General features: G+C 41.6%; 1 protein-coding gene across 1 annotated transcript in view; it reads right to left on the reverse strand.

The window, feature by feature from the left end:
- INTS4 (integrator complex subunit 4) overlaps nucleotides 1-27,211 on the reverse strand; it is a 119,063-nt gene that overhangs the window by 54,505 nt on the left and 37,347 nt on the right. The window contains exons 6-11 of the mRNA XM_021062562.1: nucleotides 27,067-27,117; nucleotides 23,754-23,845; nucleotides 22,583-22,703; nucleotides 18,408-18,479; nucleotides 15,841-16,015; nucleotides 8,172-8,377 (exon numbers count right to left, since the gene is read on the reverse strand). Of these exons, the coding sequence (XP_020918221.1) occupies nucleotides 8,172-8,377; nucleotides 15,841-16,015; nucleotides 18,408-18,479; nucleotides 22,583-22,703; nucleotides 23,754-23,845; nucleotides 27,067-27,117 (717 nt within the window). The remainder of the gene's footprint in view (nucleotides 1-8,171; nucleotides 8,378-15,840; nucleotides 16,016-18,407; nucleotides 18,480-22,582; nucleotides 22,704-23,753; nucleotides 23,846-27,066; nucleotides 27,118-27,211) is intronic.

Here is a 27,211-nt window from a genome sequence, read left to right on the forward strand (position 1 = left end):
GACGGGAACTCCATGGCCAGTTTCTTAAAACATTTTAATATAGACAATTTGAAGCACATATATAAGTAGATTAACTCAGAGCCAATCTTTTTTCATTAATACTTTTACCCATTCCTTCCAGATGATTCTGAGGTCAACCAGATAAATCACAGCATTTCGTTGGTAAATATTTTCATAATACCTCTTTTGAAAAATGATTATTTGTTTAAAAAAAATCCACAAAACCAATGTCATGTCTAAAATTTTAATAATTCCTTAATAACAAATATCCACTCCAGGAGTTCCTGCTGTGGCACAGTGGGTTAAGAATTTGACGGCAGTGGCTTGGGCTAATGCAGAGGCACAGGTTGTCTCCCTGGCCCAGTGCAGTGGGTTAAAGGATCTGGCTTTGCTGCAGCTGCAGCTGGCCCAGGAACTTCCATATGTTGCGGGTGCTGCTATCTAAAAAAAAAAAAAAAAATCCACTCCATACACAGATTTCCTTGATTCAGAAAGGTTTTTTTAGTCAGGCTCCAAGAACATGGGCACATTGCAACAGGAAAAAAGGTCCCTTGAGAATTTTTCAATATGTAAAAATCTCTTTACATCCCACTTTTTTTCTTTCCCTTGCAATTTCTCCCTGTATATCCTATGATGTGAGTTTGATGTAGAAAACTGACCAGATTCAGGTCCAATTTTTTTAAAAGACCACTTCACAGGTGGTATTGTGTACTTCCCTCAGGAGCTACATAATGTCTGCTTCTTTCTTGTGATATTAATAACCAGTGAAGATCACTTCCCAGATCCAGCAATTTATTAAAGTTGTAAAACATAAATCCTATCATTCTTCATATATTAACAAGAATACTTCTACAAAGAAAAACTTCTACTTATCAACTAGATGTTCCTGGAGTTCCCAGCATGGCGCAGCGGAAACGAATCCGACTAGGACCATGAGGTTGCGGGTTCGATTCCTGGCCTTGCTCAGTGAGTTAAGGATCCCGAGTTACTGCGGCTGTGACATAGGTAGGTCGGCGGCTACAGCTCCAATTAGACCCCTAGCCTGGGAACCTCCATATGTCCCAGGTGTGGCCTGAAAAAAGAAAAAAATTCCACGAAAACAAAAACAAAAAAAAACCCTAGCTGTTCCTTTTGTATAGGAAAAGGAAGGATAAATGGATAATTCCTTAATTTACCAGTTTTTAATGGATCTAAGCATCTTCCAAAGTATCTAATGCAGTTTTAGTTTGGATGGATGGATTTATTTATTATTTGTCTTTTAGGGCACCTTTTCTTTTGGCATATGCAGGTTCCCAGGCTAGGGGCTGAATCAGAGCCTACACCACAGCCAGGGCAACACAGGATCCGATCTGCGTCTTTGACCTACACCACAGCTTACGGCAATGCCAGATCCTTAACCTGCTGAGCAAGGCCAGGGTCGAACTTGCTTCCTCATGGATATTGGTTGGATTTGTTTCCACTGTGCCACAACAGGAACTCCTCCAAAGCATTTTTTAAAAGTCAGGTTTACTGACATATAATTTACATTCTGTAATCTTCATCCTTTTTTAGTGTACACTTCAATGAATTTAACAAATACATAATTATGTAACCACCATCATAATCAAGATACAAAAGACCTGTATCATTCAAACACGTCCCTAGGGTCCTTTTGTCCCGTCCTCAAAGCACTTGATATTGTCAGGGTTTCGTTTGTTTTTTCTACCCAATTTAACAGGTGTGTTGTAATATCTCACCGTGGTTTTAATTTGCACTTCCCTACTGACCAATCATGTTAAGCATGTTTTCACACGTTTGTTTATTATTCGCTACTGTTATCTTTTTTGCTTAAGAGTCTGTTCAAATCTTTTGCTCATTTTTTAACTGACTGGTCTGCTTTCTTATTATCTAATTTTGAGAATTCTTTATATATTATTTATCGGATGTATGTTTTGTGATTATCTTTTCCCCAGTCTGTGGTATGTCTTTTCAAAAAATTTTTTTTTTTTTTTTGGCTTAGAAAAACAGGAATTTATTGCCTGAGTTCTAGAGGCTTAAAGTCCAAAATCAAGATTTAAACAGAGTTGGCTCCTTCTGAGGGCTACGATGAAGAATCTATTACACACCCTTCTCTGAGCTTCTGGTAACCCTGCATTCCTTGTACTGCCTTGTCAACGGCACTCTCTCTGTGGCTTCGCATTGTCTTCTCTCTATGTGTGTCCCCCTCTCTTTTTGTACAGTTTATATATCAAAGGCATTATATGTGTTTGATCTGGTCCTATTATCTCTTTATTGTGGAAAAATATACATAATGTAAAATTAACCATTTTAAGTAAATGTACCTTTTAAGCATATAGTTCTATGACACTGAGTATGTTCACATGGTTATGCTGCCTTTATAATTACTTTTTTTTTTTTTTTTTTGGTCTTTTTTCCTTTTTAGGGCAGCTCCTGTGGCATATGGAGGTTCCCAGGTAGGGGTCTAATCGGAGCTGTAGCTGCCAGCCTACACCAGAGCCACAGCAACGCCAGATCCGAGCCACGTCTATGACCTACACCACAGCTCATGGCAACGCCAGAATTTTAACCCACTCATCAAGGCCAGGGATCAAACCTGCAACCTCATGGTTCCTGGTTGGATTCGTTTCCACAGAACCACAACAAGAACTCCTATAATTTCTTAAAAGTGTCTTTTTTTTTTCTTTCTTTCTTTTTTTTTTTTTTTAGAGTAGATTTACAGCGTTGTATGATTTCTGCTACTTGTGCATACTGAGTTTTTTTTTTGTTGTTGTTTTTGCTTTTTAGGGGCCACCCCAGCATATGGAGGTTCCCAGGCTAGGGGTCGAATCGGAGCTGTAGCCACCGCCTACGCCAGAGCCACAGCATGCGGATCCGAGCCGCGTCTGCAACCCACCACAGCTCACGCACGCCGGATCGTTAACCACTGAGCAAGGGGGATCCCCTCACCTCATGGTCCTAGTCGGATTCGTCAACCACTGTGCCATGACGGGAACTACTCTTTCTTTTTTTAAGGCTCACCTGTGGCATATGGACTTTCTCAGGGGTCGAATCGGCTACAGCTGTCGGCCTGCGCCAGAGGCACAGCAACACCAGATCTGAGCCACATCTGCAACCTACACACCACAGCTCACGGCAACGCTGGAATCTTAACCCACTGAAAGAGGCCAGGGATCAACCCTGCAACCTCACAGTTACTAGTCAGATTTGTGTTCGCTGCACCATAATGGGAACTCCCCTAAAAGTGTCTTTTAGAAGAACTTTTTATTTTTTATTTTTTTATTTTTTTTTGCTTTTTAGGGCTGCACCTGCAGAATATGGAGGTTCCCAGGCTAGGGGTCAAATCAGGAGCTATATAGCTGCTGGGCTACACCATAGCCACAGCAACGCAGGATCCAAGCTGCATCTGCAACCTATATCAGAGCTCACAGCAATGCCAATCCTTAACCCACTTAACTTAAGGCCAGGGATCAAACCCACATCCTCATGGATGCTAATCAGATTCGTTAACTGCTGAGCCACGAGGGAACTCACAGAACTTTTTTATTTTAATAAAGTCCAGTTTACCTATTTCTTTATAGATTACATTTTTGGTGTCATATCTAAGAAATCTTTGTCTATGCCAAAGTTTCAAGTATTTCTCCCAAAAGTTTTACAGTTTTAAGTTGTACTTAGTATATGAAAGCAATCGAACTAAAAAATTTAAGACACATCCATATCCACATAACAAAACCTAAGAATCAGAGGATTCTTCTCCAAAAGTCGGATAGAAACATGTCCTCTTTATTCTCCAGGTTTAAAATATTGCAAGAGTTACTAAAATGTGACAGAGACATGAAGTGAGCAAATGCTGTTGGAAAAATGGCACTGATCAGTTGTGGGGCAGAGGGAAAAGGAAAAAACTCAGCATCAATAGACTTGCTCCACGTAGGGCTGCCACAAATGCCCAATTTGCAGAATCTGCAACATCTTCAGAGCACACTAACATGAGGTGTGTCTGTATTATGCACTACCACCATACGAACATTTTCTCTGTGCCAAGCGCCATGCTCAGCACTTTCCATGAATTCTTTCATTTAATTTTTATAAGAAACATATGAACAGGTGAAATTATTCTCACTTGAGAGACAAGAAAACCAAGAAGCAGAAAGATTAAATAATTTGCCCCAAGTTACAAGGCTGATAAAAACACTGCTAAAAATCCTTTAATAGCTTTTAGTTGCCCTTCCAATGTGACCTTCAAGGCTCTGCATGAGCTGGCCCCACCTGCCCCTCCACACTCTCTCATAGCAGACACGAGCTGGTCACTGCCAGGCCTTCTCTAGGTCCCTCAACTCAACGGTGCCATGTTTCCACTCTCCAGTTTCTACACGCCCTGCTCCTCTACCCGACATGTCCTCATACCTCACAGCCCCAGTGCATCCAGCCAAGTTAGTGTCTTACTCCTTTTTAGAGCCTTTTCTAATCGTTGTACCCCTTCAACCCCTAAAGACCAAGTGCCCCATGATACACCCCATGGCACCTCCCTTACTGTCATGAGCTCCTTATTTCAGCTTATATTACGCCTTCGTTTGTGTCTGATTTATCTGTCTCTTATACATAAATTCTAAGGTCTATGAGAGCAGGGCCATGGCTTATGCTCACTGCTGTATCCCCTCAGCAAAGGGCCTGGCACATAAGAGGTGGTCGATAAATATTAAAAACAAAGGGGAAAAAAGGACGGAAGAGAAAGATTGACAGACTAATTAGATCTGTCTGGCTCTGTAAGTTACAGGTTTAAGTAAGATATAATACTTCCCATATGAACAAATCTTCATATGGGAAGATAAGAGGCAGCTATTTTAATGTACCGGAGAAACAATTTTCAAAGTATTAAGAAAACAATTTTTTTTTTTTTTTTGCTATTTTAGGGCCGCACCCACGGCATACGGAGGTTCCAGGCTAGGGGTCGAATTGGAGCTGTAGCTGCTGGCCTGCACCACAGCCACAGCCACATGGCATCCAAGCCACATCTGTGACCTACACCACAGCTCACGGCAACATCAGACCCTTAACCCAATGAGCGAGGCCAGGGATCGAACCCGCATCCCGTGGATCCTAGTCAGGTTTGTTAACTGTTGAGCCATAAAGGGAACTCCAGAAAACAATTTTTTGACTTGTGTGTTTCTTAAGAACTCCCCAGTTATACAGTTAACCTGCACCGATTTGTCTTAGGAACTGTTTACCAAGCACCCTCCATGCGCAGTCACCACATTAAACGGAGACAGTACAATAAAGGGTACACCATGTTCACTCTTCTGAAGGAGCTCACAATCTCATCAGGGCCATGCGACAAATACACTAAACCTGCCCATAAATGGTAAAAGTGTGAAAACTGCAGTAAGAGACACATGAGCTTGGTACTCAATAATTATGCCTTAAGTGAAGGAATGAGGAAAGAGTTAATGTATCTGATATGAATTTCAAGAAAACTTCAAGAATGAGCTATGTAGAGTGAAAGAGCGGTAAATTGTTGTTAACCTTCCGCATAAAATCCTCCAACGGTACCCCCAAAATACTTGGAATAAAATCCAAACATCTGACAATAGCCTCCAAAGCACTCCACTTGCCCCCACCCGCCTCTCAGACCTCATCTCAGATCACTTCCGCTTCTCTACGTTCCGTGTTCCACCTGCACCAGCGTTCTTACTCCCTATCCTGGAAACACCAAGGCTCAGCGGTACCTTAGAGCCTTTCCATCTGCTGCTGCCTCTACCTGAAGGTATTTCCTCCAACTTTCACATGGCTGACTTCCTTTTCTCATTGAAGACTCAGCATAAACTGAGAAAGCCTTTTACTAATCACTTACTTTATGGGGAAATTTCTCATTTCTGTCACTTCTGTTTAAGATGGCACTCTGTGAAATCATTTTGTTCCCTCTACATCTCTTTTTTTTTTTAATTTAATTAAAATTTTTTTTTTGTCTTTTTTTTTGCTATTTCTTGGGCCGCTCCCACGGCACATGGAGGTTCCCAGGCTAGGGGTCTAATCAGAGCTGTAGTCCCCAGCCTACACCAGAGCCACAGCAACGCGGGATCCGAGCTGCGTCTGCAATCTACACCACAGATCACGGCAACACCAGATCGTTAACCCACTGAGCAAGGGCAGGGATCGAACCTGCAACCTCGTGGTTCCTAGTCGGATTCGTTAACCACTGTGCCACTACGGGAACTCCCCCTCTACATCTCTTTAGAATACACATCCCATGAGACTTCCTATGAGCTCAATGTCAAAGAAAGGAAGAAGAGGAAGGAGGGAAAGAATGAGGAAAGGAAGGGAGAGAGGGTAAGAAGGAAAAGAAAGTACGAAGAGAAAAAAGAAGGAAAGATGGACCTAAGCTGGAAGGTGAGCCGGCGGACGCTCCAGCGGTGAGGTACACTGCCAGCGTAAACCCAAAGGGCAGTGAGCAGCAGCGTAGAAGGACAGACGGAAGTTTGTGAGTCTCACCTTCACGGAAAGAACTCCGACTCAAGGAATTTAGATCTAAGTAAATCTTGGTGAGTTTTATACAAAGGTGCTCACAAATAAACCTGTCTGTGGCCCTATGAACAAGCTGGTCAGTCAAATGATAGCTTGGGACATAGCTCAGCGACCTAACACATACTGAGCATCTACTGTGCCTTCACTGCACAGCATTCGAAATTAAAGGATGAAAAAGCCCTTGGCCCCTCGAGAAGCTCACAGTCTTGTGGTATAAAGAATTAAATAAACAGACACATACTAGTAAATGCTACAGTAGCATACGAAGGGTGTTAATGAAAATATGAGTGCTATTTAGCCCACCCAGCGGTGTAGTCAGTTAAGGAAGGCTTTCCCAGATATACTACCCAGTGTAGATCCCGGGAATAAGCGGAAGGCTGATATGTGAAGAAAAGCGGCAGGTTTGCAGGCAGAGGGGAAAAAAATGACAGTGAAGGTAAAATGGTGAAGAAAAGCAGCATGACTGGGGGGTGAATATGGCATAAAGTTCAAGGTAAAGTACGATGGGGAAGAAAAACTAAAAAGGAAAGGAGGGGGCAGGCCACAGAGACCAGCCACAGAGAAGAAGATATGAAATGCAAACTTATCTTCTTAGGAAAAGATACCTGAAAAACCGTAAGAATTTATAATTCAGGAGAAACCTTAGCAGAAGTGCTAGCAACCGAGAGAATGACAGAGAACTTCAAAGCCAAGCACATAACCTGTTTTATAAAGTACACAGCAGAAATCCATAACAAGTGCTCAACACGTAAACATCAATTGCCATCCCTTTCACAATCTCTGAAAAAAAGGGGAGGGAGGGGGCACCAAAGGCCAAAATCTCATTTACTAATATTTTGAAAACTTCGGAAGTCACAAATAAAATCCAGACACTTTAGAAAAATAATTCAAGAATCACAAAGAGTTGCACAGCCTGAGAGGCAAATCTGTGTTCACATCCTGGCACAGACACTTAGTGCCTGTATGACTTCAAACAAATTACTTTTTTTCTGTAAAACTACAGGGTGAATGAATTGATCCCTTCCTGCCGTAACATCCTATGATTCACTAGAAGAATTAAATCAAATCAAAGGCTGACAAGAATTCTTCATCATTTTTCTCCTGCCTTCTCTATAGCCACTTCTTTTCCCTCCTCCATCTCTCAACGCTCTGCGATATTACAACGAATTGCTCCCGATTCCTTGAAAACACCATATTCACTTCACCTCTGGACCCTTAGACACGGCTCCCTCTGGCACACTTCCCTTTACCACCATCAGGGCTGCTCCTTCCTAAGAAAATGCCTCATACACCTGAATCTAACAGAATATTCTAAGTCAACTATACTTCCAAAGAAAAAAAAGTCAAAGAAGAAAATGCCTCATTAAGTCCTACTCCTTCGAGTGTCCACCTCGGCATCCTTCTTTCTTTCCTGTCTTCCCAACGGTACCTCAGACGACTCAGTATTCCCAGGGCATCCGGGCCTTTCCTGATCACGGCAACACTAAACTTTATTCAAACTGTGTCAGTCTCCTCCGTCGTGGGGAAGCTGTGTGATGAGAAGGCACAACTGTGTTGCCTTTACACTACTGCATCAAAAAATGTCTGGTTGAAAAAACACAAAGTGGCATTTGGTAGGTGCTGATGAAGAAAGGGGTAACAAACCGATCACTCACCTCTAACACAGCCAAGACAGTGTCAAGCTGATCCTCTCGAAGGGTGATATTGTTGGAGATTTTCCGCATGGTATGTATGGACTGCAGACGTACCTCCTCAATTTCATCATTAAACATATCAACCAGGAAATCCAGGCACTTCTCAGCAAAAGAGGGTGAAGACTGGGCCAGCATGCAAAGCGCCTCCACAGCAGCAATGCGGACCTCTACAGAAAAGGGGACAGACAAAAGCACATGTCACGTTAAGATCCACAGGAGAAACCCGACACGGACTCCTCATTCAGGTGTGTTTCCCTCTCTACTCTTCTCACTCTCCAAACTCTCTCTGGAGACCTCCTCCATGCCCGCAGATTCTGCTACCACCTTCACATGGACCTACGATCAAGGCTGTGGGCACCAGAGGGACTAAGGTTTAGGTCCTGACTCCACAGACATGTGATCAAGTTACATGTCTATCTCTATTATCTAAATTTCTTGAAAACTCAGTTGTCTTATTATCTCAGTATTCCAACCACAGTAAAGTATTTTTTTTTAAGGCAGTTTTATATTTTATTTATTTATTGTGGTCTTTCCATCTTTTTTTAGGGCCGCACTCATGGCATATGGAGATTCCCAAGCAAGAAGTCAAATCAGAGCTACAACTGCTGGCCTAAGCCACAGCCACAGCAACGCCAGATCTGAGCTGTGTCTTCGACCTGCACCACGGCTCACTGCAATGCTGGATCCTTAACCCACTGAACGAGGCCAGGGATCGAACCCACAATCTCATGGTTCCTACTCAAATTCCTTTCTGCTGTGCCACCATGGAAACTCCAAAAGGCAGTTTTAAAATAACATTATTAAGGAACTCCCTTGGTGGGACAGTGGGTTAAGGATCCAGCATTATCACTGCTGTGGCTCAGGCTGCAGCTGTGGGTTCCATCCCTGGCCTTGGAACTTCCAAATGCTGTGGGCAAGGCCAAAAAAAAAAAAAAAAAAATAGCTAAGATTAATGGAGTTCCCATTGTGACTAAGCAGGTTAAGGACACAAAGTTTTCTCTGTAACGATGTGCATTCAATACTTGGCTTTGCTCGGTGGGCAAGGATCCAGTGCGGCTGTAAGCTGCAGCGTGGATGGCAGATGCAGTTTGGACCCCACGCTGCTGTGGCTGAGACACAGGCCTCAGTTAAGGCTCCAATTCGACCCCTAGCCCAGGAACCGCCATTAAAAATAAGATTAAAACAGGCTTGATATCATTATTCTCATTTTAGAGATAAGATTCAGCAAAGTAAATAAACTTGCCCCCAAATGAGTGAGCGCAGAGATGACCAGTACCCAAGTCTGCCAATTCTAGATCAGCATCATCTGGTGGTTAAGGGTACCTGCCCCGAAATGACAGAGGTTTCACAGTGCACTGTGAAAAGTAATCCAGCCACTAACTTGAATAAGTAACTTCTCTCCACAGCACCTCCATTTTCCTACCTTTTAAATGGAGCATAACACCCATTTCCTTACAGAACAGTTAGGAGGAGTAAACGACACAGTACAGGCAAAGCACATGGCACACTGCCTAGCATATGTTAAAAGCTCAATAAATACCAGCTATGACATAATAGATCCAGGTCTGGTAAGCACCTTGAAAACAGAGCACGTCTACCTTTTTATATGCTCAGAACATGTAACAGTAAAGCCACTGAATCCAGGAAGCCCTTCATTCATTCATTAACAATGTCTCCGAAACATGTACTACGTGTCAGGCCCTGTGCTACAGCTGTCGGAATACAGAGGTGAGAGATGAGGAAACTACAGTCAGTGCTCACAAGACTTCCACACATGTTTGTTTTGTGCCGGTGGCTCAGGTGGTTCTGCAACAAAAGATACAGTTTCAAAAAAGAAAAGAAAAAACACATTGTGGTTGAAACTCTCAAATATAGCTTGTTTTTGATATAAGAGGTTTCAGACACTAAAAGCAGAGTTATCCTACAGTATAGCACAGGGAACTATATCCAATCACTTGTGATAGAACATGATAGAAGATAATATGAGGAAAAGAACATATATATATGTAAAACTGGGTCACTCTGCAATACAGCAGAAATTGACAGAACACTGTAAATCGAGTGTAACAAAAAAATTTTTTTGAAAGAGGAGTTACTGGAGGTTCTACTGTGGCACCAATGGATTAAGGATCGGCACTGTTGGAGCTACAGTGCAGGTTGAAACTGCAGCGCAAGTTTGATCCCTGGCCTGGGAACTTCCACATGCCACAGCGCAGCCAAAAAAAAAAAAAAAAAAAAAAAGAGTTACCACATTAGAGAAATGACTCAGATTTTTCTTGTAGTTATAAGTTCCTCCTTTTCATAAGAAGGGAAAGATTTGCTCTACTTTACAATGATGTAATTTAAACATGAAATTTCTAATAGTTACAAAGCAAGCCAAAGATGGACTCAGCACGTTACCTGCTGACCCTTCTTCCTAGGGCTTTACCCATTACACTGCACTGACTCATGCGTAACTCTTTCGAGTATATCAAGAGAATCACAGAGAAACTTCTGATCAACATGAGGTAATCAGTATGACCTAACCTGATGCAATTCCAAGCAGAAGCAAAGAAATTTGGTGTTTTATTTGGCATGCACAGCCTAGCAATAGGTAGCTAAATTGACAATTTCTACTGGACTTTTTGGGATGTTAAAAATATATTACAGTCTCCTTAAGGCTCCAGGGCAGAGAAAAGGAATTGGCTTGCTAGGGGAAAAAGTCAAAAACTGATCCACCAATGTCTTAACATGTATAACCAGACTGGGGCTTTACTATTTACTAGCTTTGTGCTTAGTACTGAAGATACTAAGATGAACAAGAGCAAGACTATCTCCCAGTGACTACAGACTAGAACAGTGAATTGCATTACAGAGCGATGGACAATACAAAGAAAAAACACAACCAGTACTAAGAAAATGCAGAAGAGGCACAGAGCCCACTCAACAGGATCAGAGGTAGCTTTCTGGAACAAGTAACTCCTAAAATAATACCTGAAGGAGATGCTAGGCCAGAAGAAAGGAAAAAGACCTTTCTAGGCAGAGGACCCACATGTAAAGGTCCAGAAGGGAGGGAGAACATGGAACAACTAGAGGACTAAGAGCATGTGTGATACTACACGAGAGTCTATCGCCAATGAAACACGTGCCTTTTCATTCCCAGCAAATGTGCCCCTAAAACCCTGATTTACCTAGAACTTTATGAGCATGATTAAATTATAAAGCTGCCATACCTGATACCAGTTATAATCTAGTCACTTTCCCAAGTTTCTTTAATCAAACTTTAGTGACACAGTAGAATTAAACCACATAAACAATTATACTAATTAAGTTCAATTTTAGAAACTAAACAAAGCAAAAATGCTAGCAGAAACAAGTAAAATAGGTTCTAGTTATTGTCTTAAGACAAAATGGGTTTTTTAAACTGGACTTCTTTATTGGAGTTCCTGTTGTGTCTCAGCAGTTAACAAACCCGACTAGTACCCATGAGGATGTGGGTTTGATCCCCAGCCTTGCTCAGTAGGTTAAGGATCTGGTGTTGCCATGAGCTGTGGTGTAGCTTGCAGACATGGCTTAGATATGGCATTGGTGGGGCTGTGGCTCTGGTGCAGGTCAGCAGCTACAGCTCCAATTTGACCCCTAGCCTGGGAACCTCCATATGCCATGGGAGTAGCCCTAAAATGACAAAAAAAAAAAAAAAAAAAAGGATTTCCTTATCACCTAATACTACTTATATTTTTGATTCATGTATCAAGTTCATAGAGAACAACAACAAAAAAAAAAACAGAGGAAGCTTCAACTAATTTCTATATATAGAGAACACTGTACAGCAAACTGAATTGGGTAACCCAATTCTTTTATCTGCTAATAGAAAAACTGTCTTTCAAAAGTAATTTTCTTCCACTCCCAGGCATCTATCCAGAGAAAACCGTGACTCGCAAAGGCACATGTACTCCGATGTTCACTGCAGCACTATTTGCAATAGCCAAGACATGGAAACAACCTAAATGTCCATCAACAGAGGAGTGGATCAAGAAGATGTGGTATATACACAATGGAATATTACTCAGTCATTAAAAGGAACAAAACACCAGCATTTTTAGCAACTAGGATGGGCCTAGAAATTGTCATGCTGAGTGAAGTCAGCCATACAATGAGACACCAACATCAAATGCTTTCACTGACATGTGGAATCTGAAATAAGGACAGACTGAACTTCTTTGCAGAACAGATGCTGACACAGACATTGAAAAACTTTTGGTCTCTGGAGGAGACAGTTTGAGGGGTGGGAGGATGTGCCTGGGTTGTGGGATGGAAATCCTGTGAAACTGGATTGTGATGATCATTATACAACTACAGATGTGACAAATTCATTGAATAAAAATAATAATAATAATTTTTCTTAAAAAATAATTTTCTTGCCCTTACAAGAAGTTCCATTCTGAAGTATCTTTTTTTTTTTTTTCTGTCTTTTTAGGGCTGCACCCTCAGCTTATGGAGGTTCCCAGGCTAGGGGTCTAATCAGAGCTGTAGCCGCCAGCCTATGCCACAGCCACAGCAACACCAGATTCAAGCCGCATCTGCGACCTACACCACGGCTCATGGCAATGCTAGATCCTCAATCCACTGAGCAAGGCCAGGGATCGAACCTGCAACCTTATGGTTCCTAGCTGGATTTGTTTCCGCTGCGCAATGACAGAAACTCCTTGAGGTATCATTTTTTCTTTTAGGGAGCCCCTGTGGGATATGGAAGTTCCTGAGCCAGGGGTCAAATTGGAGCTGCAGCTGCCAGCCACAGCCACAGCCACAGCAATGCCAGATCCAACATTCATCTGCCACCTACACTGCAGCTTGCAGCAACGCTGGATCCTTAACCCTTTGAACAAGGCCAAAGGTCAAACTGGCATCCTCATGAATACTAGTCAGATTCTTAGCCTGCTGAGCCACAATAGGAACTCCTTTATAGGCATTTTAAAAACCTGATTTCTAATCCCCTGATACAAATTTACTATAAAATTTGGACAATCAACATTATCTCCTCAGGTCTATCATCCTCACTGAAATTAGGAGGTTGGAGTCAATCATCTCAAAGCACTGCGAGTCTGTGATCTATGTGAGATAGACAGCATCATGTTGTGAAAATCCAAGACAAAGCAATAAATATTATCCAAAATGAAAACAAAAAGAAAAAAGACTAGGGAGTGTCAGAAGTGGGCTGAGACACAGTGGCAAGCCAGAATCTGTTAGGGAGCCTCGGGAAGTTTCTCCGTGTTCCATGGGTAGGGGTTTGGCGGTTTGGAATTGGAAGGGACAAGAAGGACATTCAACCCCCAAAACAGCAGCCAATGATATATTTCTGTGGAGAATGTCACCCAGAAAATGAAATAAAATCAAGGGATCCCATCCGATGCAGAGAATGTGGATATAGAATAATGTACAAGAAAAGAACTAAAAGATTGGTGGTTTTTGATGCTTGATGAAACATGAAATTCAGAGGAATATCTTCATTTGGATTTGGATTTGCTGTTGAGGTTGTATAGCTTTTGATTTGTGTACTTTATGAATACAGCTATGTATCATGATTTCATTGTAAAAACCAGATTGTGTTTAGGTATCTATTAATAGTTTATATAAAGGTATTTTTGGTTCAAAAAAAAAAAGACTAGGGGGAAAAAAAAGAATAGAGCAGCTGGGAGTTACAGAGATATGTGTAATTGGGAGTCCTTCAAGGAGCATGGGACGAGAAAAATATTTTTTTTTTTTTTTTTTTTTTTTTTTGTCTTTTGTTGTTGTTGTTGTTGTTGCTATTTCTTGGGCCGCTCCCGCGGCATATGGAGGTTCCCTGGCTAGGGGTCAAATCGGAGCTGGAGCTGCCAGCCTACGCCAGAGCCACAGCAACGCAGGATCCGAGCCGCGTCTGCAACCTACACCACAGCTCACGGCAACGCCGGATCGTTAACCCACTGAGCAAGGGCAGGGACCGAACCCGCAACCTCATGGTTCCTAGTCGGATTCGTTAACCACTGCGCCACGACGGGAACTCCGAGAAAAATATTTAAAGAAGTAATGGCCAAAGATTTTCCAAATTTTATAAAAATTACAAATCCATAGATCCAAGAAGCTCAACAAAATCCAAGCATAAATAACAAGAAGAAAATTATACCAAGACACATCAGAGTTAAATAATATAGAACCAATGATAAAGAGAAAATCTTAAAAGCAACTAGAGAAAAAAAGATACATCATGTATACAAGAATAAAGATTTAAAATGATAGCAGGGAGTTCCCGTCGTGGCGCAGTGGTTAACGAATCAGACTAGGAACCATGAGGTTGCGGGTTCGGTCCCTGCCCTTGCTCAGTGGGTTAAGGATCCGGCGTTGCCATGAGCTGTGGTGTAGGTTGCAGACGTGGCTTGGATCCCGCGTTGCTGTGGCTCTGGCATAGGCTGGTGGCTACAGCTCCGATTGGACCCCTAGCCTGGGAACCTCCATATGCCGTGGGAGCGGCCCAAGAAATAGCAAAAAGACAAAAATAAAATAAATAAAATAAAATAAAATAAAATGACAGCAGACTTCTCGACAGAAAAATGCAAAGTGAAAAACTGTGGAACTACATCTTTAAAGGATGAACAAACAACCACTATTAACTTACAATTCGATTCCCAGTGAAAGTATCTTTCAAAAGTCTTTATTAGTCATATAAAGGCTTTAAAGTCAGACTAACCTGGATTCAAATCCTGCTTCTGTCTCTTACTAGCTGGGTGACAAGGTATCATTTTTATCAGTATCGGTAACATCCAATTTTGGAGTTTCCGTCATGGCTCAGCAGTGAAGCCTGACTAGCAACTGTGAGGACATGGGTTTGATCCCTGGCCTCGCTGAGCAGGTTAAGGATCCAGCATTACCATGAGCTGTGGTATAGGGTACAGACGCGGCTTGGATCCTGCATTGCTATGGCTGTGTGTAGGCCGGCAGCTACAGCTCTGATTTGACCCCTAGCCTGGGAGCCTCCATATGCCGCCGGTGTAGCCCTAAAAAAAAAAAAAAAAAAAGATAAAAATAATACTAACAAATTTTACTATTAAGTGCTTACTATAAGTGGGCTTCAAATATATATATACACACACACACATCTATATATACATATATATATATAAAATAGATATATAAACATACACACACACACACACACACACACACACACACTTTGGTTGTGCCTATGACCTGCAGAAGTTCCCAGGCTGGGATCAAACTTATGCCACAGCTGCAGCCAGAGCCACTGGAGGGAAAACACCAGATCCTTAACCTGCTGAGCTATAAGAGAACTCCAAGTGGGTTATATACTGTGCTAAGTATCTCATGTATATATAATCTTATTTAATTACAGTTCAGAAATGTTTACGATAAACTTTTTATAGAAATGCTAGAATCTGAACTTAAATGGACTGAATCCAAAGTCCACGTTCTTAACCACTGCATCATACCACACGAGCCTCATTCAGCCTCTTCCTTTTATAAAATCAAAATAGTTGGTACCTCACAGAGTGACTATGAAGATGAAATAAGACAAAGTGTATCACCCAGTACAAGGCCACACACATTGCGGTCACTCAGTAAACAGGCACTGGTATTATTATGCAGTCATACTTACCATACATCTCATCTTCCAATCCATGAACAAAGGCTCCGCAAGCTCCTGACTCGATCAAGTTCACAGCTCCTGTATCTACTTCTTCCTTGGGAGCATCGTCTCCCCACTTCCTGCCACTGGAAAACTCTCCTGAACTATAAAGTTCCTTGGCACGTTCATGAGCAGTACGTTTCCTCTAGAAGACAACAATCATCACTTGCTGGAGATTCTTGAGGGAACAGTTAAGTTATACCCCAAGAATATGAGAATATAGAAAATAACTCTGCCCTCTGAGAGTTTCATTTTTAAAAAAATACTCAATAGATCAGAGCAGAGAAATGCAAATTAAAGTATGATCAGCATTCTCAGGTCTATCATAGCTGAGAGTAACCTTATTAAAAACAGTGCACGAATACTGATTAGACAGGTGGTTATATTTGCCATAGCAATATACTGAAAAGGGAGAACCAGAGAAGTAAATAAAGGCAGTGTTCCTTCAGGAACCCTCCTGGATAGAAAATACACTGGCCTTAGAAAAGAGTTTTTTTTCAGTTCCACAGAAGTCTCTATTTGAGCAACACTGTCCTCACCAAGCAACCTTCTAGTAAATTCGCTTTCTGCACAGACTGCCTAAGGGGCAATATACCAGTCAGCTAAACTAAACGCTTAGTCCACTTGAGAGTTACAGCTCCCTTCATAAATGAATAAACTGGCATTCTGCTTTAGACTTCAGCCTCTATGATGTCTTTTTTAGGGCTGCACCCACAGCATACGGAAGTTCCCAGGCTAAGGGTAGATTTGGTACTGCAGCTGCCAGCCTACTCCACAGCCACAGCAATGCCAGATCCAAGCTGAGTCTGTGAACTACATCACAGCTCATAGCAATGCTGGATCCTTAACCCACTAAGTGAGGCCAGGGATCGAACCCACATCCTCAAAGATACTAGTCGGATTCATTACTGCTGAGCCATGACAGGAACTCCTGATTCAATGTTTAAAACATGCGTAAGTAAAAGAGCTTCGGAAAAATACACCAAAATGATCAAAGTCATTGTGTTAGAGTAGTGGGAATATGGGCAAAATGTCTTCCTTTTCCTTCTATTTATCAAAGATACCATGATTCCTTTTTTTTAGATTCCATGGTTTTTTATTAACACTCTCATAACTTAAAAACTGAGATATTGATGATGAATGTTCCCATCGTATTCTCAGACTCATATGTTCCTGACAACTATGTCAGAGAACTATCACAGTCAAAGCTTAAGGGCATTCTGGAGTATCCTGGTGGCTCAGCAGGTTAAGGGTCTGCTGTTGTCACTGCTGTGGCTCTAGTTTAATCCCTCGCTTGGGAACATTTGCACGCTGCAGGCACAGCCAAAAAAAAAAAGCTTAAGGGCATTCCATAAGAGAAGCATTTTAATACTGTTCAGAGAAAGGATTTACTCATTCTTCCATGGGAACTGCTGTTGAAAGCAGTCTTAAGATGTTATACAATCTTATAAGACCAGAGCTTTGTAGTTGTTAACAAATAGTTTAATCTTGCCTCTTCTTTGTAAAACACAACCTGTGCAAAGTATTTCATTATAATAATTGAAAATTTAGTGAAGTAACTTGTGATTTGAACCAAAGTTACTAAAATTCAAAGTTATTTGATGGAGCTCCTGTCGTGGCTCAGTGGTTAACGAATCTCACTAGGAACCATGAAATTGCGGGTTCGATCCCTGGCTTTGCTCAATGGGTTAAGGATCCAGCCTTGCCGTGAGCTGTGGTGTAGGTCGCAGACACAGCTAGGATCCCGAGTTGCTGTGGCTCTGGCGTAGGCCAGCAGCAACAGCTCCAATTTGACCCCTAGCCTGGGAACCTCCATAGGCCGCGGATGCAGCCCCAGAAAAGACAGAAAAAAAAAAAAAAAAAAGAAAGAAAAAAAGATTCAAAGTTATTTGAACCAAGTTACTTAGATGTAAAATTAAACTATAATGTAGAAGATAAAAATTATATTAAAAAATTGAAAGTCACCCTATATTAACAAATTCATGTGAATTGAAATTAAAGAATACAACTTAGCATAAAACTACACTCATTTTGTTTTTGTTTTTTTTTAAGATTTTTATTTTTCAGAGTTGCCATCATAGCACAGCCAAAATGAAATCCGACTAGGAACCATGAGGTTTCAGGTTTGATCTCTGGCCTCCCTCAGTGAGTTAAGGATCTGGCGTTGATAAGAGCTGTCCAGAGGGTGGTGGGGGATGTGCTTGGGTTATGGGATGGAAATCCTGTGAAACTGGATTGTTATGATCATTACACATCTACAGATGTGATAAATTCATTTGAGTAATAAAAAGAAAAAGAGTTGTCGCAGGGGAGGTTCTGATACTGCTTTGCTGTGGCTGTGGTGTAGGCCAGCAGCTGTAGCTCCGATTGGACCCCTAGACTGGAAAGCTCCATACGCCTTGGGTGGGGTCCTAAAAAGCAAAATAAATAAATATTAAATAAATAAAAATTTTTAAAAATTATAGTTGATTTATAATGATCAAAGCTACATTGATATTGGTATAGACACAGTTTAAACAACAAAGAATTCAAATTACCCTCAGATCTGACATCAGCTTCTTGTCAAGTGTCTGCTCCAAGAAATGAGAACTGACTTGCTCCATAGAGCCCTGCAAAAAGAAGGAATCCAGAGGAAAATGAACAACTTTTTCATCTTAAAAGTTTGCACCAACTTAAATGCACAAAGACAATACTCTTGACAGTATAGATGCTTTAGGTTTCGAATCATCAGGATAACAATAAAGCCATTAGCAGCCACAGCAGCTAACACCCATACTGTGTGTCATGCACTGATCTAAGTTCTTTATACATATATTAATTCATTTAATCGTCACTACAACCTTATGAAGTATATACTATTATTTAAGAAGGCACAAAAAGGTGAAAGGATTAATTTAAGGTTACGAAAAGTGTAAACTGCAGAGCCGGGCTATAAACCCAGGCTCCAGAATCCTCTGCCTTAACCAATACTCTCCACTCCTTTTCATTCTGTTCTTTCCATTCAGCTGTCCATACATCCATAAAATAAATATTTACTTATCAACTACTCAATTATATGCCTAGAGTTACCAGGAACAGGTATACAAAAACAAAAGACATCAATTCTACACTCAGCAATCTCAAAGAGGGAAGCTGATAAGTAAAGAGATAACTGCGTTGGATATGAAATGTTTTTAACGCACATGCATGAAGGGTGCTATGGGACCTTAGAGAAAAGCAGCATGGGGTGGAGGCAGAGAGAGAGATACCCAGGGGATTAGAAATCACAATTAAATTCATAGAGAGAACAGCATGTGGGAACTATCAAGTGGTTCTAGAATGGAACACAGGATGGGAGCAGACAGGCATGATGGGTGGGTAGATCTCAGATTATAAAGGGCTTTGCCTGCTATAGTAAGGAGGCTGCCTTATAAACAATTAGCTCAACAATGTTCAAATACTTGTATTTTAAACATTTATTCCTCCCAATAATCCCATGAAGTATGCATATTATTCTCTTTTTTTTTTTTAATGAGAAACTGAGGCTAAGAGATTCAGTAACTTGCTCTTTTCAAAGAAGCGAGACACATGGTCAGATGTGCATCTCATTAACAACATCGTGGCAACAATGGACTAGGAGGAATCAAAAGGAAGCAGGGAACCAGTTAGGAGGCTATTTAAAGCAGGTCCTAGACATTCTTAAGGAATATACTCAAAATCATCTCTAATTCCCTAGTAAACATGGAAATGTTTATACAGGCTCGGACTTCTTCCCAATCACATTCTCCACAGGAAGTTACGTGTATTTTGGGAGCATACTTACCCAAGTGAATACCTTTCCTACAATTCTAGGAGAGCAATTGTACTATTCTACCTTAAGTAGTTTCAAAACCACTTTGTCTTCCCTCTACATGGTACATTCATTACATGAGCCCGAGCCAATATCAAATCTAACATGCCTTTTTTCCCTTTTTTTGGCCACGCCCATGGCATACAGAAGTCCCAGGCCAGGGACTGAACCCGTACCTCAGCAGCGACCTGAGCCACAACAGTGACAACGCTAGACCCTTAACCACTAGGCCACCAGGGAACTCCCTAACATTCATTTTTTAAAATACAAAACATTGATTTTACAAATAAGAACTATACATTTTTAAGATCTCCTCATTTTCTCTTTAATTTTACCACCAGCGTTGACTCTTTTTTTTTTTTGTCTTTTTAGGGCTGCACCCACGGCATATGGAAGTTCCCAGGCTTGGGACTGAATTGGAGCTGATCCACGCCTCACCCTCGACCTACAGAATAGCTCAGGTAACATGGGATCCTTAACCCACTGATGGAGGCCAGGGATCAAAAACCATACCCTTATGGTTACTAGTCGGGTTCATTACTGCTGAGTCACAACGGAAACTCCAAGTTGATTTTTTTAACATGTACTTTTTTTTTTTCCTATAAAGAACAAAAGTTCTGGAGTTCCTTTGTGGACAGCGGAAATGAATCCGACCAGGAACCATGAGGTTGAGGGTTCGACCCCTGGCCTCTCTCAGTGGGTTAAGGATCCAGTGTTGCCATAAGCTGTGGTGTAGGTTGCAGACTCGGCTTGGATGTAGTATTGCTGTGGCTGTGGTGTAGGCCGGCAGTTGTAGCTCCAATTAGATCCCTAGCCTGGGAACCTCCCTATGCCGTGGGTTCGGCCCTAAAAAGCAAAAAAAAAAAAAAAAAAAAAAAAGAACAAAAGTTCTACTGATTTCACAGTAAATCACTCAAACCCACAGTCTCAATGTCCTACTCTAATACCTTCAGCTGAGTTTTCTCCCAACACAGGAGCAAAGATGGACTACTATTCAAATTCTAGCCTCAAAATATTGCATATCATTATTTGTTACAGGTTTCCAGTGTTATGTAAGAATAGCTGGAGCTTTCCTTTTTAAAGTGACAAACACCAAGAACCTCACAGCACAGTAAGCCCTGTGAAAAATCCTGAATTTGTATGATCTCAGTGGAAACAGACAAGGGATAGATCCGAGGTGTGTCAAGAAGGTAGTAGTGATAAGGGTTGATGACACAATGATACAACACAGAGAAAACTTCAAGGACTCTGGTTCACGCTGATAAATGATGCATTATAAAGATGACAAAAGATAGTAAGTTCGGAGTTCCCATCGTGGCGCAGTGGTTAACGAATCCGACTAGGAACCATGAGGTTGCGGGTTCGGTCCCTGCCCTTGCTCAGTGGGTTAACGATCTGGCGTTGCCATGAGCTGTGGTGTAGGTCGCAGACGCGGCTCGGATCCTGCATTGCTGTGGCTCTGGTGTAGGCTGGCAGCTATAGTTCCGATTGGACCCCTAGCCTGGGAACCTCCATATGCCGCAAGAGCGGCCCACGAAATAGCAAAAAGACCAAAAAAAAAAAAAAAAAAGATAGTAAGTTCATCATAAAGTACATCTCACCAATCAGAAAAACATCTATATTCTTGTCTACTTTAACCAAGACAAATATATTTAAATATATTCCTTATTTTTCCATGAAAATGCTTCACACAAGTTTCAGCAGGGTTACTCAAAAATGCTGGTCATGGAGCTAGGGCTATCACTGGATCTGTGTCCAAAACACTCAGGTCTAAATCAGACTGCAGAAGCTGGGGGCCCCAAGAGAAAAGTGACCAAAAAGAATCTCAGATTTTCTTGCTCTGACATTTATACAAATTTTTATATACAATTATATTTATATATTATAACTACCCTACCACCTCACATAGCATAGTACTTTACAATTTACACACATTTTCAAAGACAGAATCTCATTTGAGCATCATGACAATCCTGTGAAGTAAATATGAAAGATACTGTAACCCACTTAACAGATGAGGAGAGCAAACTGTACGTAACATGTCCAAGATAACACAGGTATAAAATAAGGCTGAATGTTATGTCAGAACTCATTCTTCTATAAGCCAGTTCTACCTCTGAAAAGTTTAAAAAAAATTTTTTTAATGTATTATGAATCCCCAGAGCAAAACACTAGGAAAGGACCAGACCAAAAGTGAAGAGATTAGGCTCTGAATTTCATTCTCTGTATAAGTTGAGCAACATACTTAACTTCTCAGAGCCTCAGTTTTTGCACCTGGAAAATGGGAATAATAGCATCCACCAGGCTGGGTAAGAGTAAATGAGTTCATGTAAGTGGCCTCACAGCAAAGAATTTAGGCCTTAACAGGTGCTCAGTAACATTAACAATTAGTTTTATTATTATTTTCCATTTTCTCTAGACTTCGTTGTCTGATATACTAACAAGATTATCTTTAAAATTCTTTCTAGTTCTAAAAGACAAGTTCACCATAGGAAAATCAGCTATTTCTAATTTAGGAAATACTAGGTTTCTAGGAGTTCCCTTTGTGGCTCAGCGATAATGAACCCAACCATGAGGATGTGGGTTTGATCCCTGGCCCCACTTGGTGGGTTAAGGATCCAGTATTGCTGTAAGCTGCGGTGTAGATTGCAGATGGAGCTGAGATCTGGTGTTGCTGTGGCTGTGGCGCAAACCGGCAACTGACGCTCCAATTCAACCCCTAGCCTGGGAATTTCCATATGCCGTGGGTGCAGCCCTGATAAGAAGAAAAAAAAAAAAAAAAATACTAGGGTTTCTAAAAGAGGGTTACACCCATCCCTAGTTTTTCAAAATGTTTATACAAGTGCAACAGGTAATGTATTTATTAAAGAAGGCACAACTCACCAATAGCTTGGCAGCTTGAACTCGAACCACCCAGGAGCCATCACTGACCATGTGACAAATTTTTCCAAATGCATCATCAACTAAGCGAATTTCTTCATTAGAGGAAGGAATTGGGACAATGCTAAATTAAAAGAAAATGACATAACATAAGCCTAAAGCTGCAGGTTCAATAAACTGAAGATGACCAATGAAAATTGGTATGAACAGAAACAGTATTTTATATCCTTAAATTTATTCTCTCCTATAACTGCAATGCTCTCAATACATGATCTATGCCGAGAACAAGATCAGAGCAGTGTTTTACACAAGAACCAAATCAAGAGATGATTTAATTGTGAATTGCAAGATGATGGACTAAATAAGTCTCAGAATAAACTGATATAAAACATACTTGCAAATCTGTTCCTAATGAAGAGACAATTTCTAATTAGTAGAAAGACTAGTGGTATCTGTAAGTTTATTAACATATTCTGATTTTTCAATTTCAGTAGGTAGTTTAATGAAGAGGAGAAAACGCTCTTTTCCTATAAAAAGTGTTCTTCTATAAAACAATAAATACTATCCTTTGCATCTCAAATAATCACTGTAAGAGTAAATTATTTAACTACCATGAAAATGTTTTTAATCAGGAAAACACTACACAAGGGATCATTATTCTCAAACTGACCTGCTATCTTCAGCTGGCATTTGTGTTTAATAAAATGGGCCCCAAACCATTTCAACGATTTTTTTGGGGGGGGGGGGCACACCCAAGGCATGCAGAAGTTTCCAGGCCAGGGATCAAACCTGCACCACAGCTGTAACCAGAGACACAGCAGTGACAACACCAGGTCTTACCCACAGAAGAGCCACAGGGAAACATACTGAAGTTTATTTTTTAAGGGGTGGGCAAAGGTGGGGTGGAAAGCATTTGAGAAAGGCCACCCAATCTCTTCATCTATAGAGAAGGAGGTTGGAACGCAGAGAAGTCTTCCCCACCCTATACAGAAAGTTCAAGGCAGAGATGAAAAACAAGGACCAGGCATCCTGATTTTCAGGGCCTGAGCTCTCTCCCTATTCCGCACTGCCTTCCGAAAATCTAACCAACATTCCATTTCTGGAGGTGAGCTTTTTGCATGGTGGGAGGAGAAAAATGGCTCAGCAATGAACAAAAGCTGGCTTACGCCCACACTGACCTTTCAGGTAGAGCTGACTGACAACCCAGATAAGCTGGACTGCAGCACTGCGCACTTGTTCATAGTCATCAGAGAGCAATTTACAGGCCTGCAAACAAGGATTTCAAAAGTCTTGTTAGTTCTGTGCCCTTCCAGGTGATGCTCAAACTATTTTCAAAATGAAGATAAGGTGGCTGGATAAGGATGCCAATGAAAATACACAAGGGTGGTTTTAACTTTTTGAACTTTTGCCCAACAAAGAATTCTTGGCTCTGTCAGGTGCTCTGGCTGTGTTCTGACTGTGTACATGTCTGAAAGGAGAACCACAGACATAGACAGCACGAAAGCCATCTAGAACAGCATCAATCCAGCAAAGCCTGCTGGGAGCTCGCAGTGCTGCCCTCCCTCACAGGCTCAAACACCAAAGATGAGATTTTTTTCCCTACCTGTAAAATCAAAGCAGCAATTTCTGACTGACAAGCCATCTGAACACTCAAGTACTCTAAATAAATGCACAACTTTAATGCTAAACTGCCAAAAGAGGCCACATTTCCCTGTTTTACTTTGGTCTTAAATGGAATATCCCTACTCCACCCACAGTCATGGCAACACCTTAGACTTCAACAACACCCAGAAGCTGTTTTTGAAATGTTAAAACCTTACATTTCATGCTCTGACCACAACATGCTACTCTACCAGCTCTGCCATCTCCATGACTTAACCCATCACACCTGCTCTTCAATCCCACTTAACCTACCTATCCGTTTAACCAGGGTTTCTCAACCTTGGTGCTACTAACATGTTGGACTTTGTTGTGAGGGGCTGTCCTGTGCAACATAACATGTTTAGCAGCATCCCCAGCTTCTACCCTCTTAGACGGTTGTGGCACTGAACCTTCTCCCTCTCCCCAGCAACTGCAGTAGTTAAAAATACCTCCAGACACCGCCAAACATTCCCTGGGGGAAAATCACCTTGGTTGAGAACCACTGCTTTAATTAATCCCGAACTTTCTCTCCAAATAAACCACTTTCTCCTTGCTCCTTCCTCTACTTTCATCTCCTGACAGCACTGCCTGCGTCATCACACACAACCCCCTCAGGACTTCTGCTACAGCTGCTCCACAAACCTCAGACCTTCCCTGCTCCTCAGAAGGGCAGCAGAACACTGGCAAGGAAGACCACTCTTTCCAGGGACTGGGGATTCATGATCTCAGACCTTACTTAGCCCTACTCTGAAATGTTCCATACCCCTGCTTTCCACCTCCATTTCCCTAAGCAGCTTCGCTTAGCCCTCTCCCAGGACCTCTACCCTAACTATCAGCCATAAGGTGCCCCCCACTTAGCTGAGAAAAATCAAGCTTCTGAACCACAAACCCAATCAACTACTCCTCACCAGTTATAAATTCATTTATGCTGGTATTCTCCCACTTCTCGTTTTCTCAGGATCCGAGGGAGGAGGGTCCTCTCTAGCTCCTAATCCTTCTCCTTGTGCTATGGATCCCATCACTTCCTCACACAGGCATCCGTGATCACCGTGCAGAACAGATCCGCTTTGTGACGCTCTATGACAGCAGTCTATTTACTTTCCTCGCAGCAATACTCGTCTGCTGTAATTACTGTGTTTCCATATTTGTTAGCTGCCTGTCTTTCCCACCAAATGCAAAGGGCACGGATCCTCTCTAACATGCTCAGCATAACACAGCCAGCATGAGATACTCACAAACACCTGCAGGATGAATCCGCTCTTGAACCTGATTTTCTGCCTCAAGGAACTTACTCTACCATTTACCCTTTGTCTCTTCCACCACGTCTTCCAAAACACTAGCTCTCTCTTCAACTTGTGAAATATTTGGCAACTATCTTAAAAAAAAAAAAAAAAAAAACACGAAAAACCCCCAATCCTATTCTCCCTTCTACCAACTTCCATCCTGCTTTCCTCTCGTAGACAAGTTTCTTTATAGCCACAGTCAATAAAAACTTTAAACTGCCTCACTTCAACAGACCCTGATCTGGCTCCCCTGGAACCCCACCACTCTACCGAAATTGCTCCCTTCAAACTCAATAATGGCCCCTTTGTTGCTGAGTCAATAGCCAGATTTCAGCCCTAACCCAAATGACCTTTCACCAGCATCTGACACTGCGGACTATGGGAATACCCTCCTGCCTTTTTGGGATATACTTTTTCTCCTCCTCCATCAAGCTGCTCCTCAGTTTCATTCTAGGACTCCTTTCTTAAATACTGGACCTTACCCAGGGCTCTATCCTTCGTCTCTTCCAACCTTCTTACTCTCTCTGGATAGTCCCATGACCCCTAGATAATGATGACTCCAAACGGTCACCTCCAGCTCTGATCTTTCCTGAGTTCCAGACCGGGAATTCTCTTCATTCTCTTCCCTTCAAGCTCAACATAATCAAAACTGAACTCATGACAGTACCTAACTCTACCTCGTACCTCAAATCCTCCAGTCATTCCGTCCTCACTCCCTTGAGGCCCACCCACCGCCTAACTAATCAGCTGACACAGTCCTAACACCTGAATCACCGGACTGACTCTTCTTCCTCTGAGTCCTTATTCAGTAAGTTTCCTTAAATTATTTGGCTCCCCACAGTTTTCCTATAGGTCAAACCAACACAACCATCCTGAACTCATCCTACTTCATTTTGTAAAAGAGCATACTTAGTTTACACATCAGACATAGGGGTCTGCCTAATTATCATATTCCTCTGAAAGATAAAACTCTCAGTAGGCTAAAAAAAAATCTGGTCTTTGAGAATGAATTTAGATTGCTTGTCTCTAGATTCATCCAATTATTCTACAAGAATAACTGAAAGGCATTTTTCTTAAGCATTCAATTAGCTTCTCCTACTGATACTGCAACTTCACTTTGCCTTTCTTTACCAATGCTGCAATAATCATGCGATATCTTTTCATATGATCTCATAGTCTTATTAGTCATCCACCTCCAGAAATATCCAGTTTCTCCTTGCGGTGCCCAGAATTGACTTCAGGTTTGAAGTCAATTTCAATCATTGAAAGAGAGACCAGCAAGATCATCACCTTCCTTACTCTGAACCCGACACGTCTCTTTGTGTACTCTTGCATCCTTGCTACGCTACTTAAATCTTCCTCAGTCCTCCTCACGTGTATTAGCGCTATTCACTATATACCCCCATTCTCTTCTGAGAATGTATGTTTTAGATTCACATTCATCACAATGAATATTGCCACTGTTAACCAGCTGAAGTTCCATGCTTTCAAATTCTGACAACCAAAGTGCCACCCTCCCAGTTTCATGAAGCCTCCTCCTCGTCCGGACAGCAACTAAGGTACCTGATTGTAAATTGTTTGGTGTAATTTCAGTCCTCTTTCATGGAGCTGCAACTAGATAATAAAGACACAGTTTAAGTATTTGGGGGGAAAAAATCAGTATTTCCAATGTCTCCCCACAATTTCACATATTTTTCCCCATTATATC

This window comes from Sus scrofa, chromosome 9 (assembly GCF_000003025.6).
Source record: "Sus scrofa isolate TJ Tabasco breed Duroc chromosome 9, Sscrofa11.1, whole genome shotgun sequence".
NCBI classification, from domain to species: Eukaryota; Metazoa; Chordata; class Mammalia; order Artiodactyla; family Suidae; genus Sus; species Sus scrofa.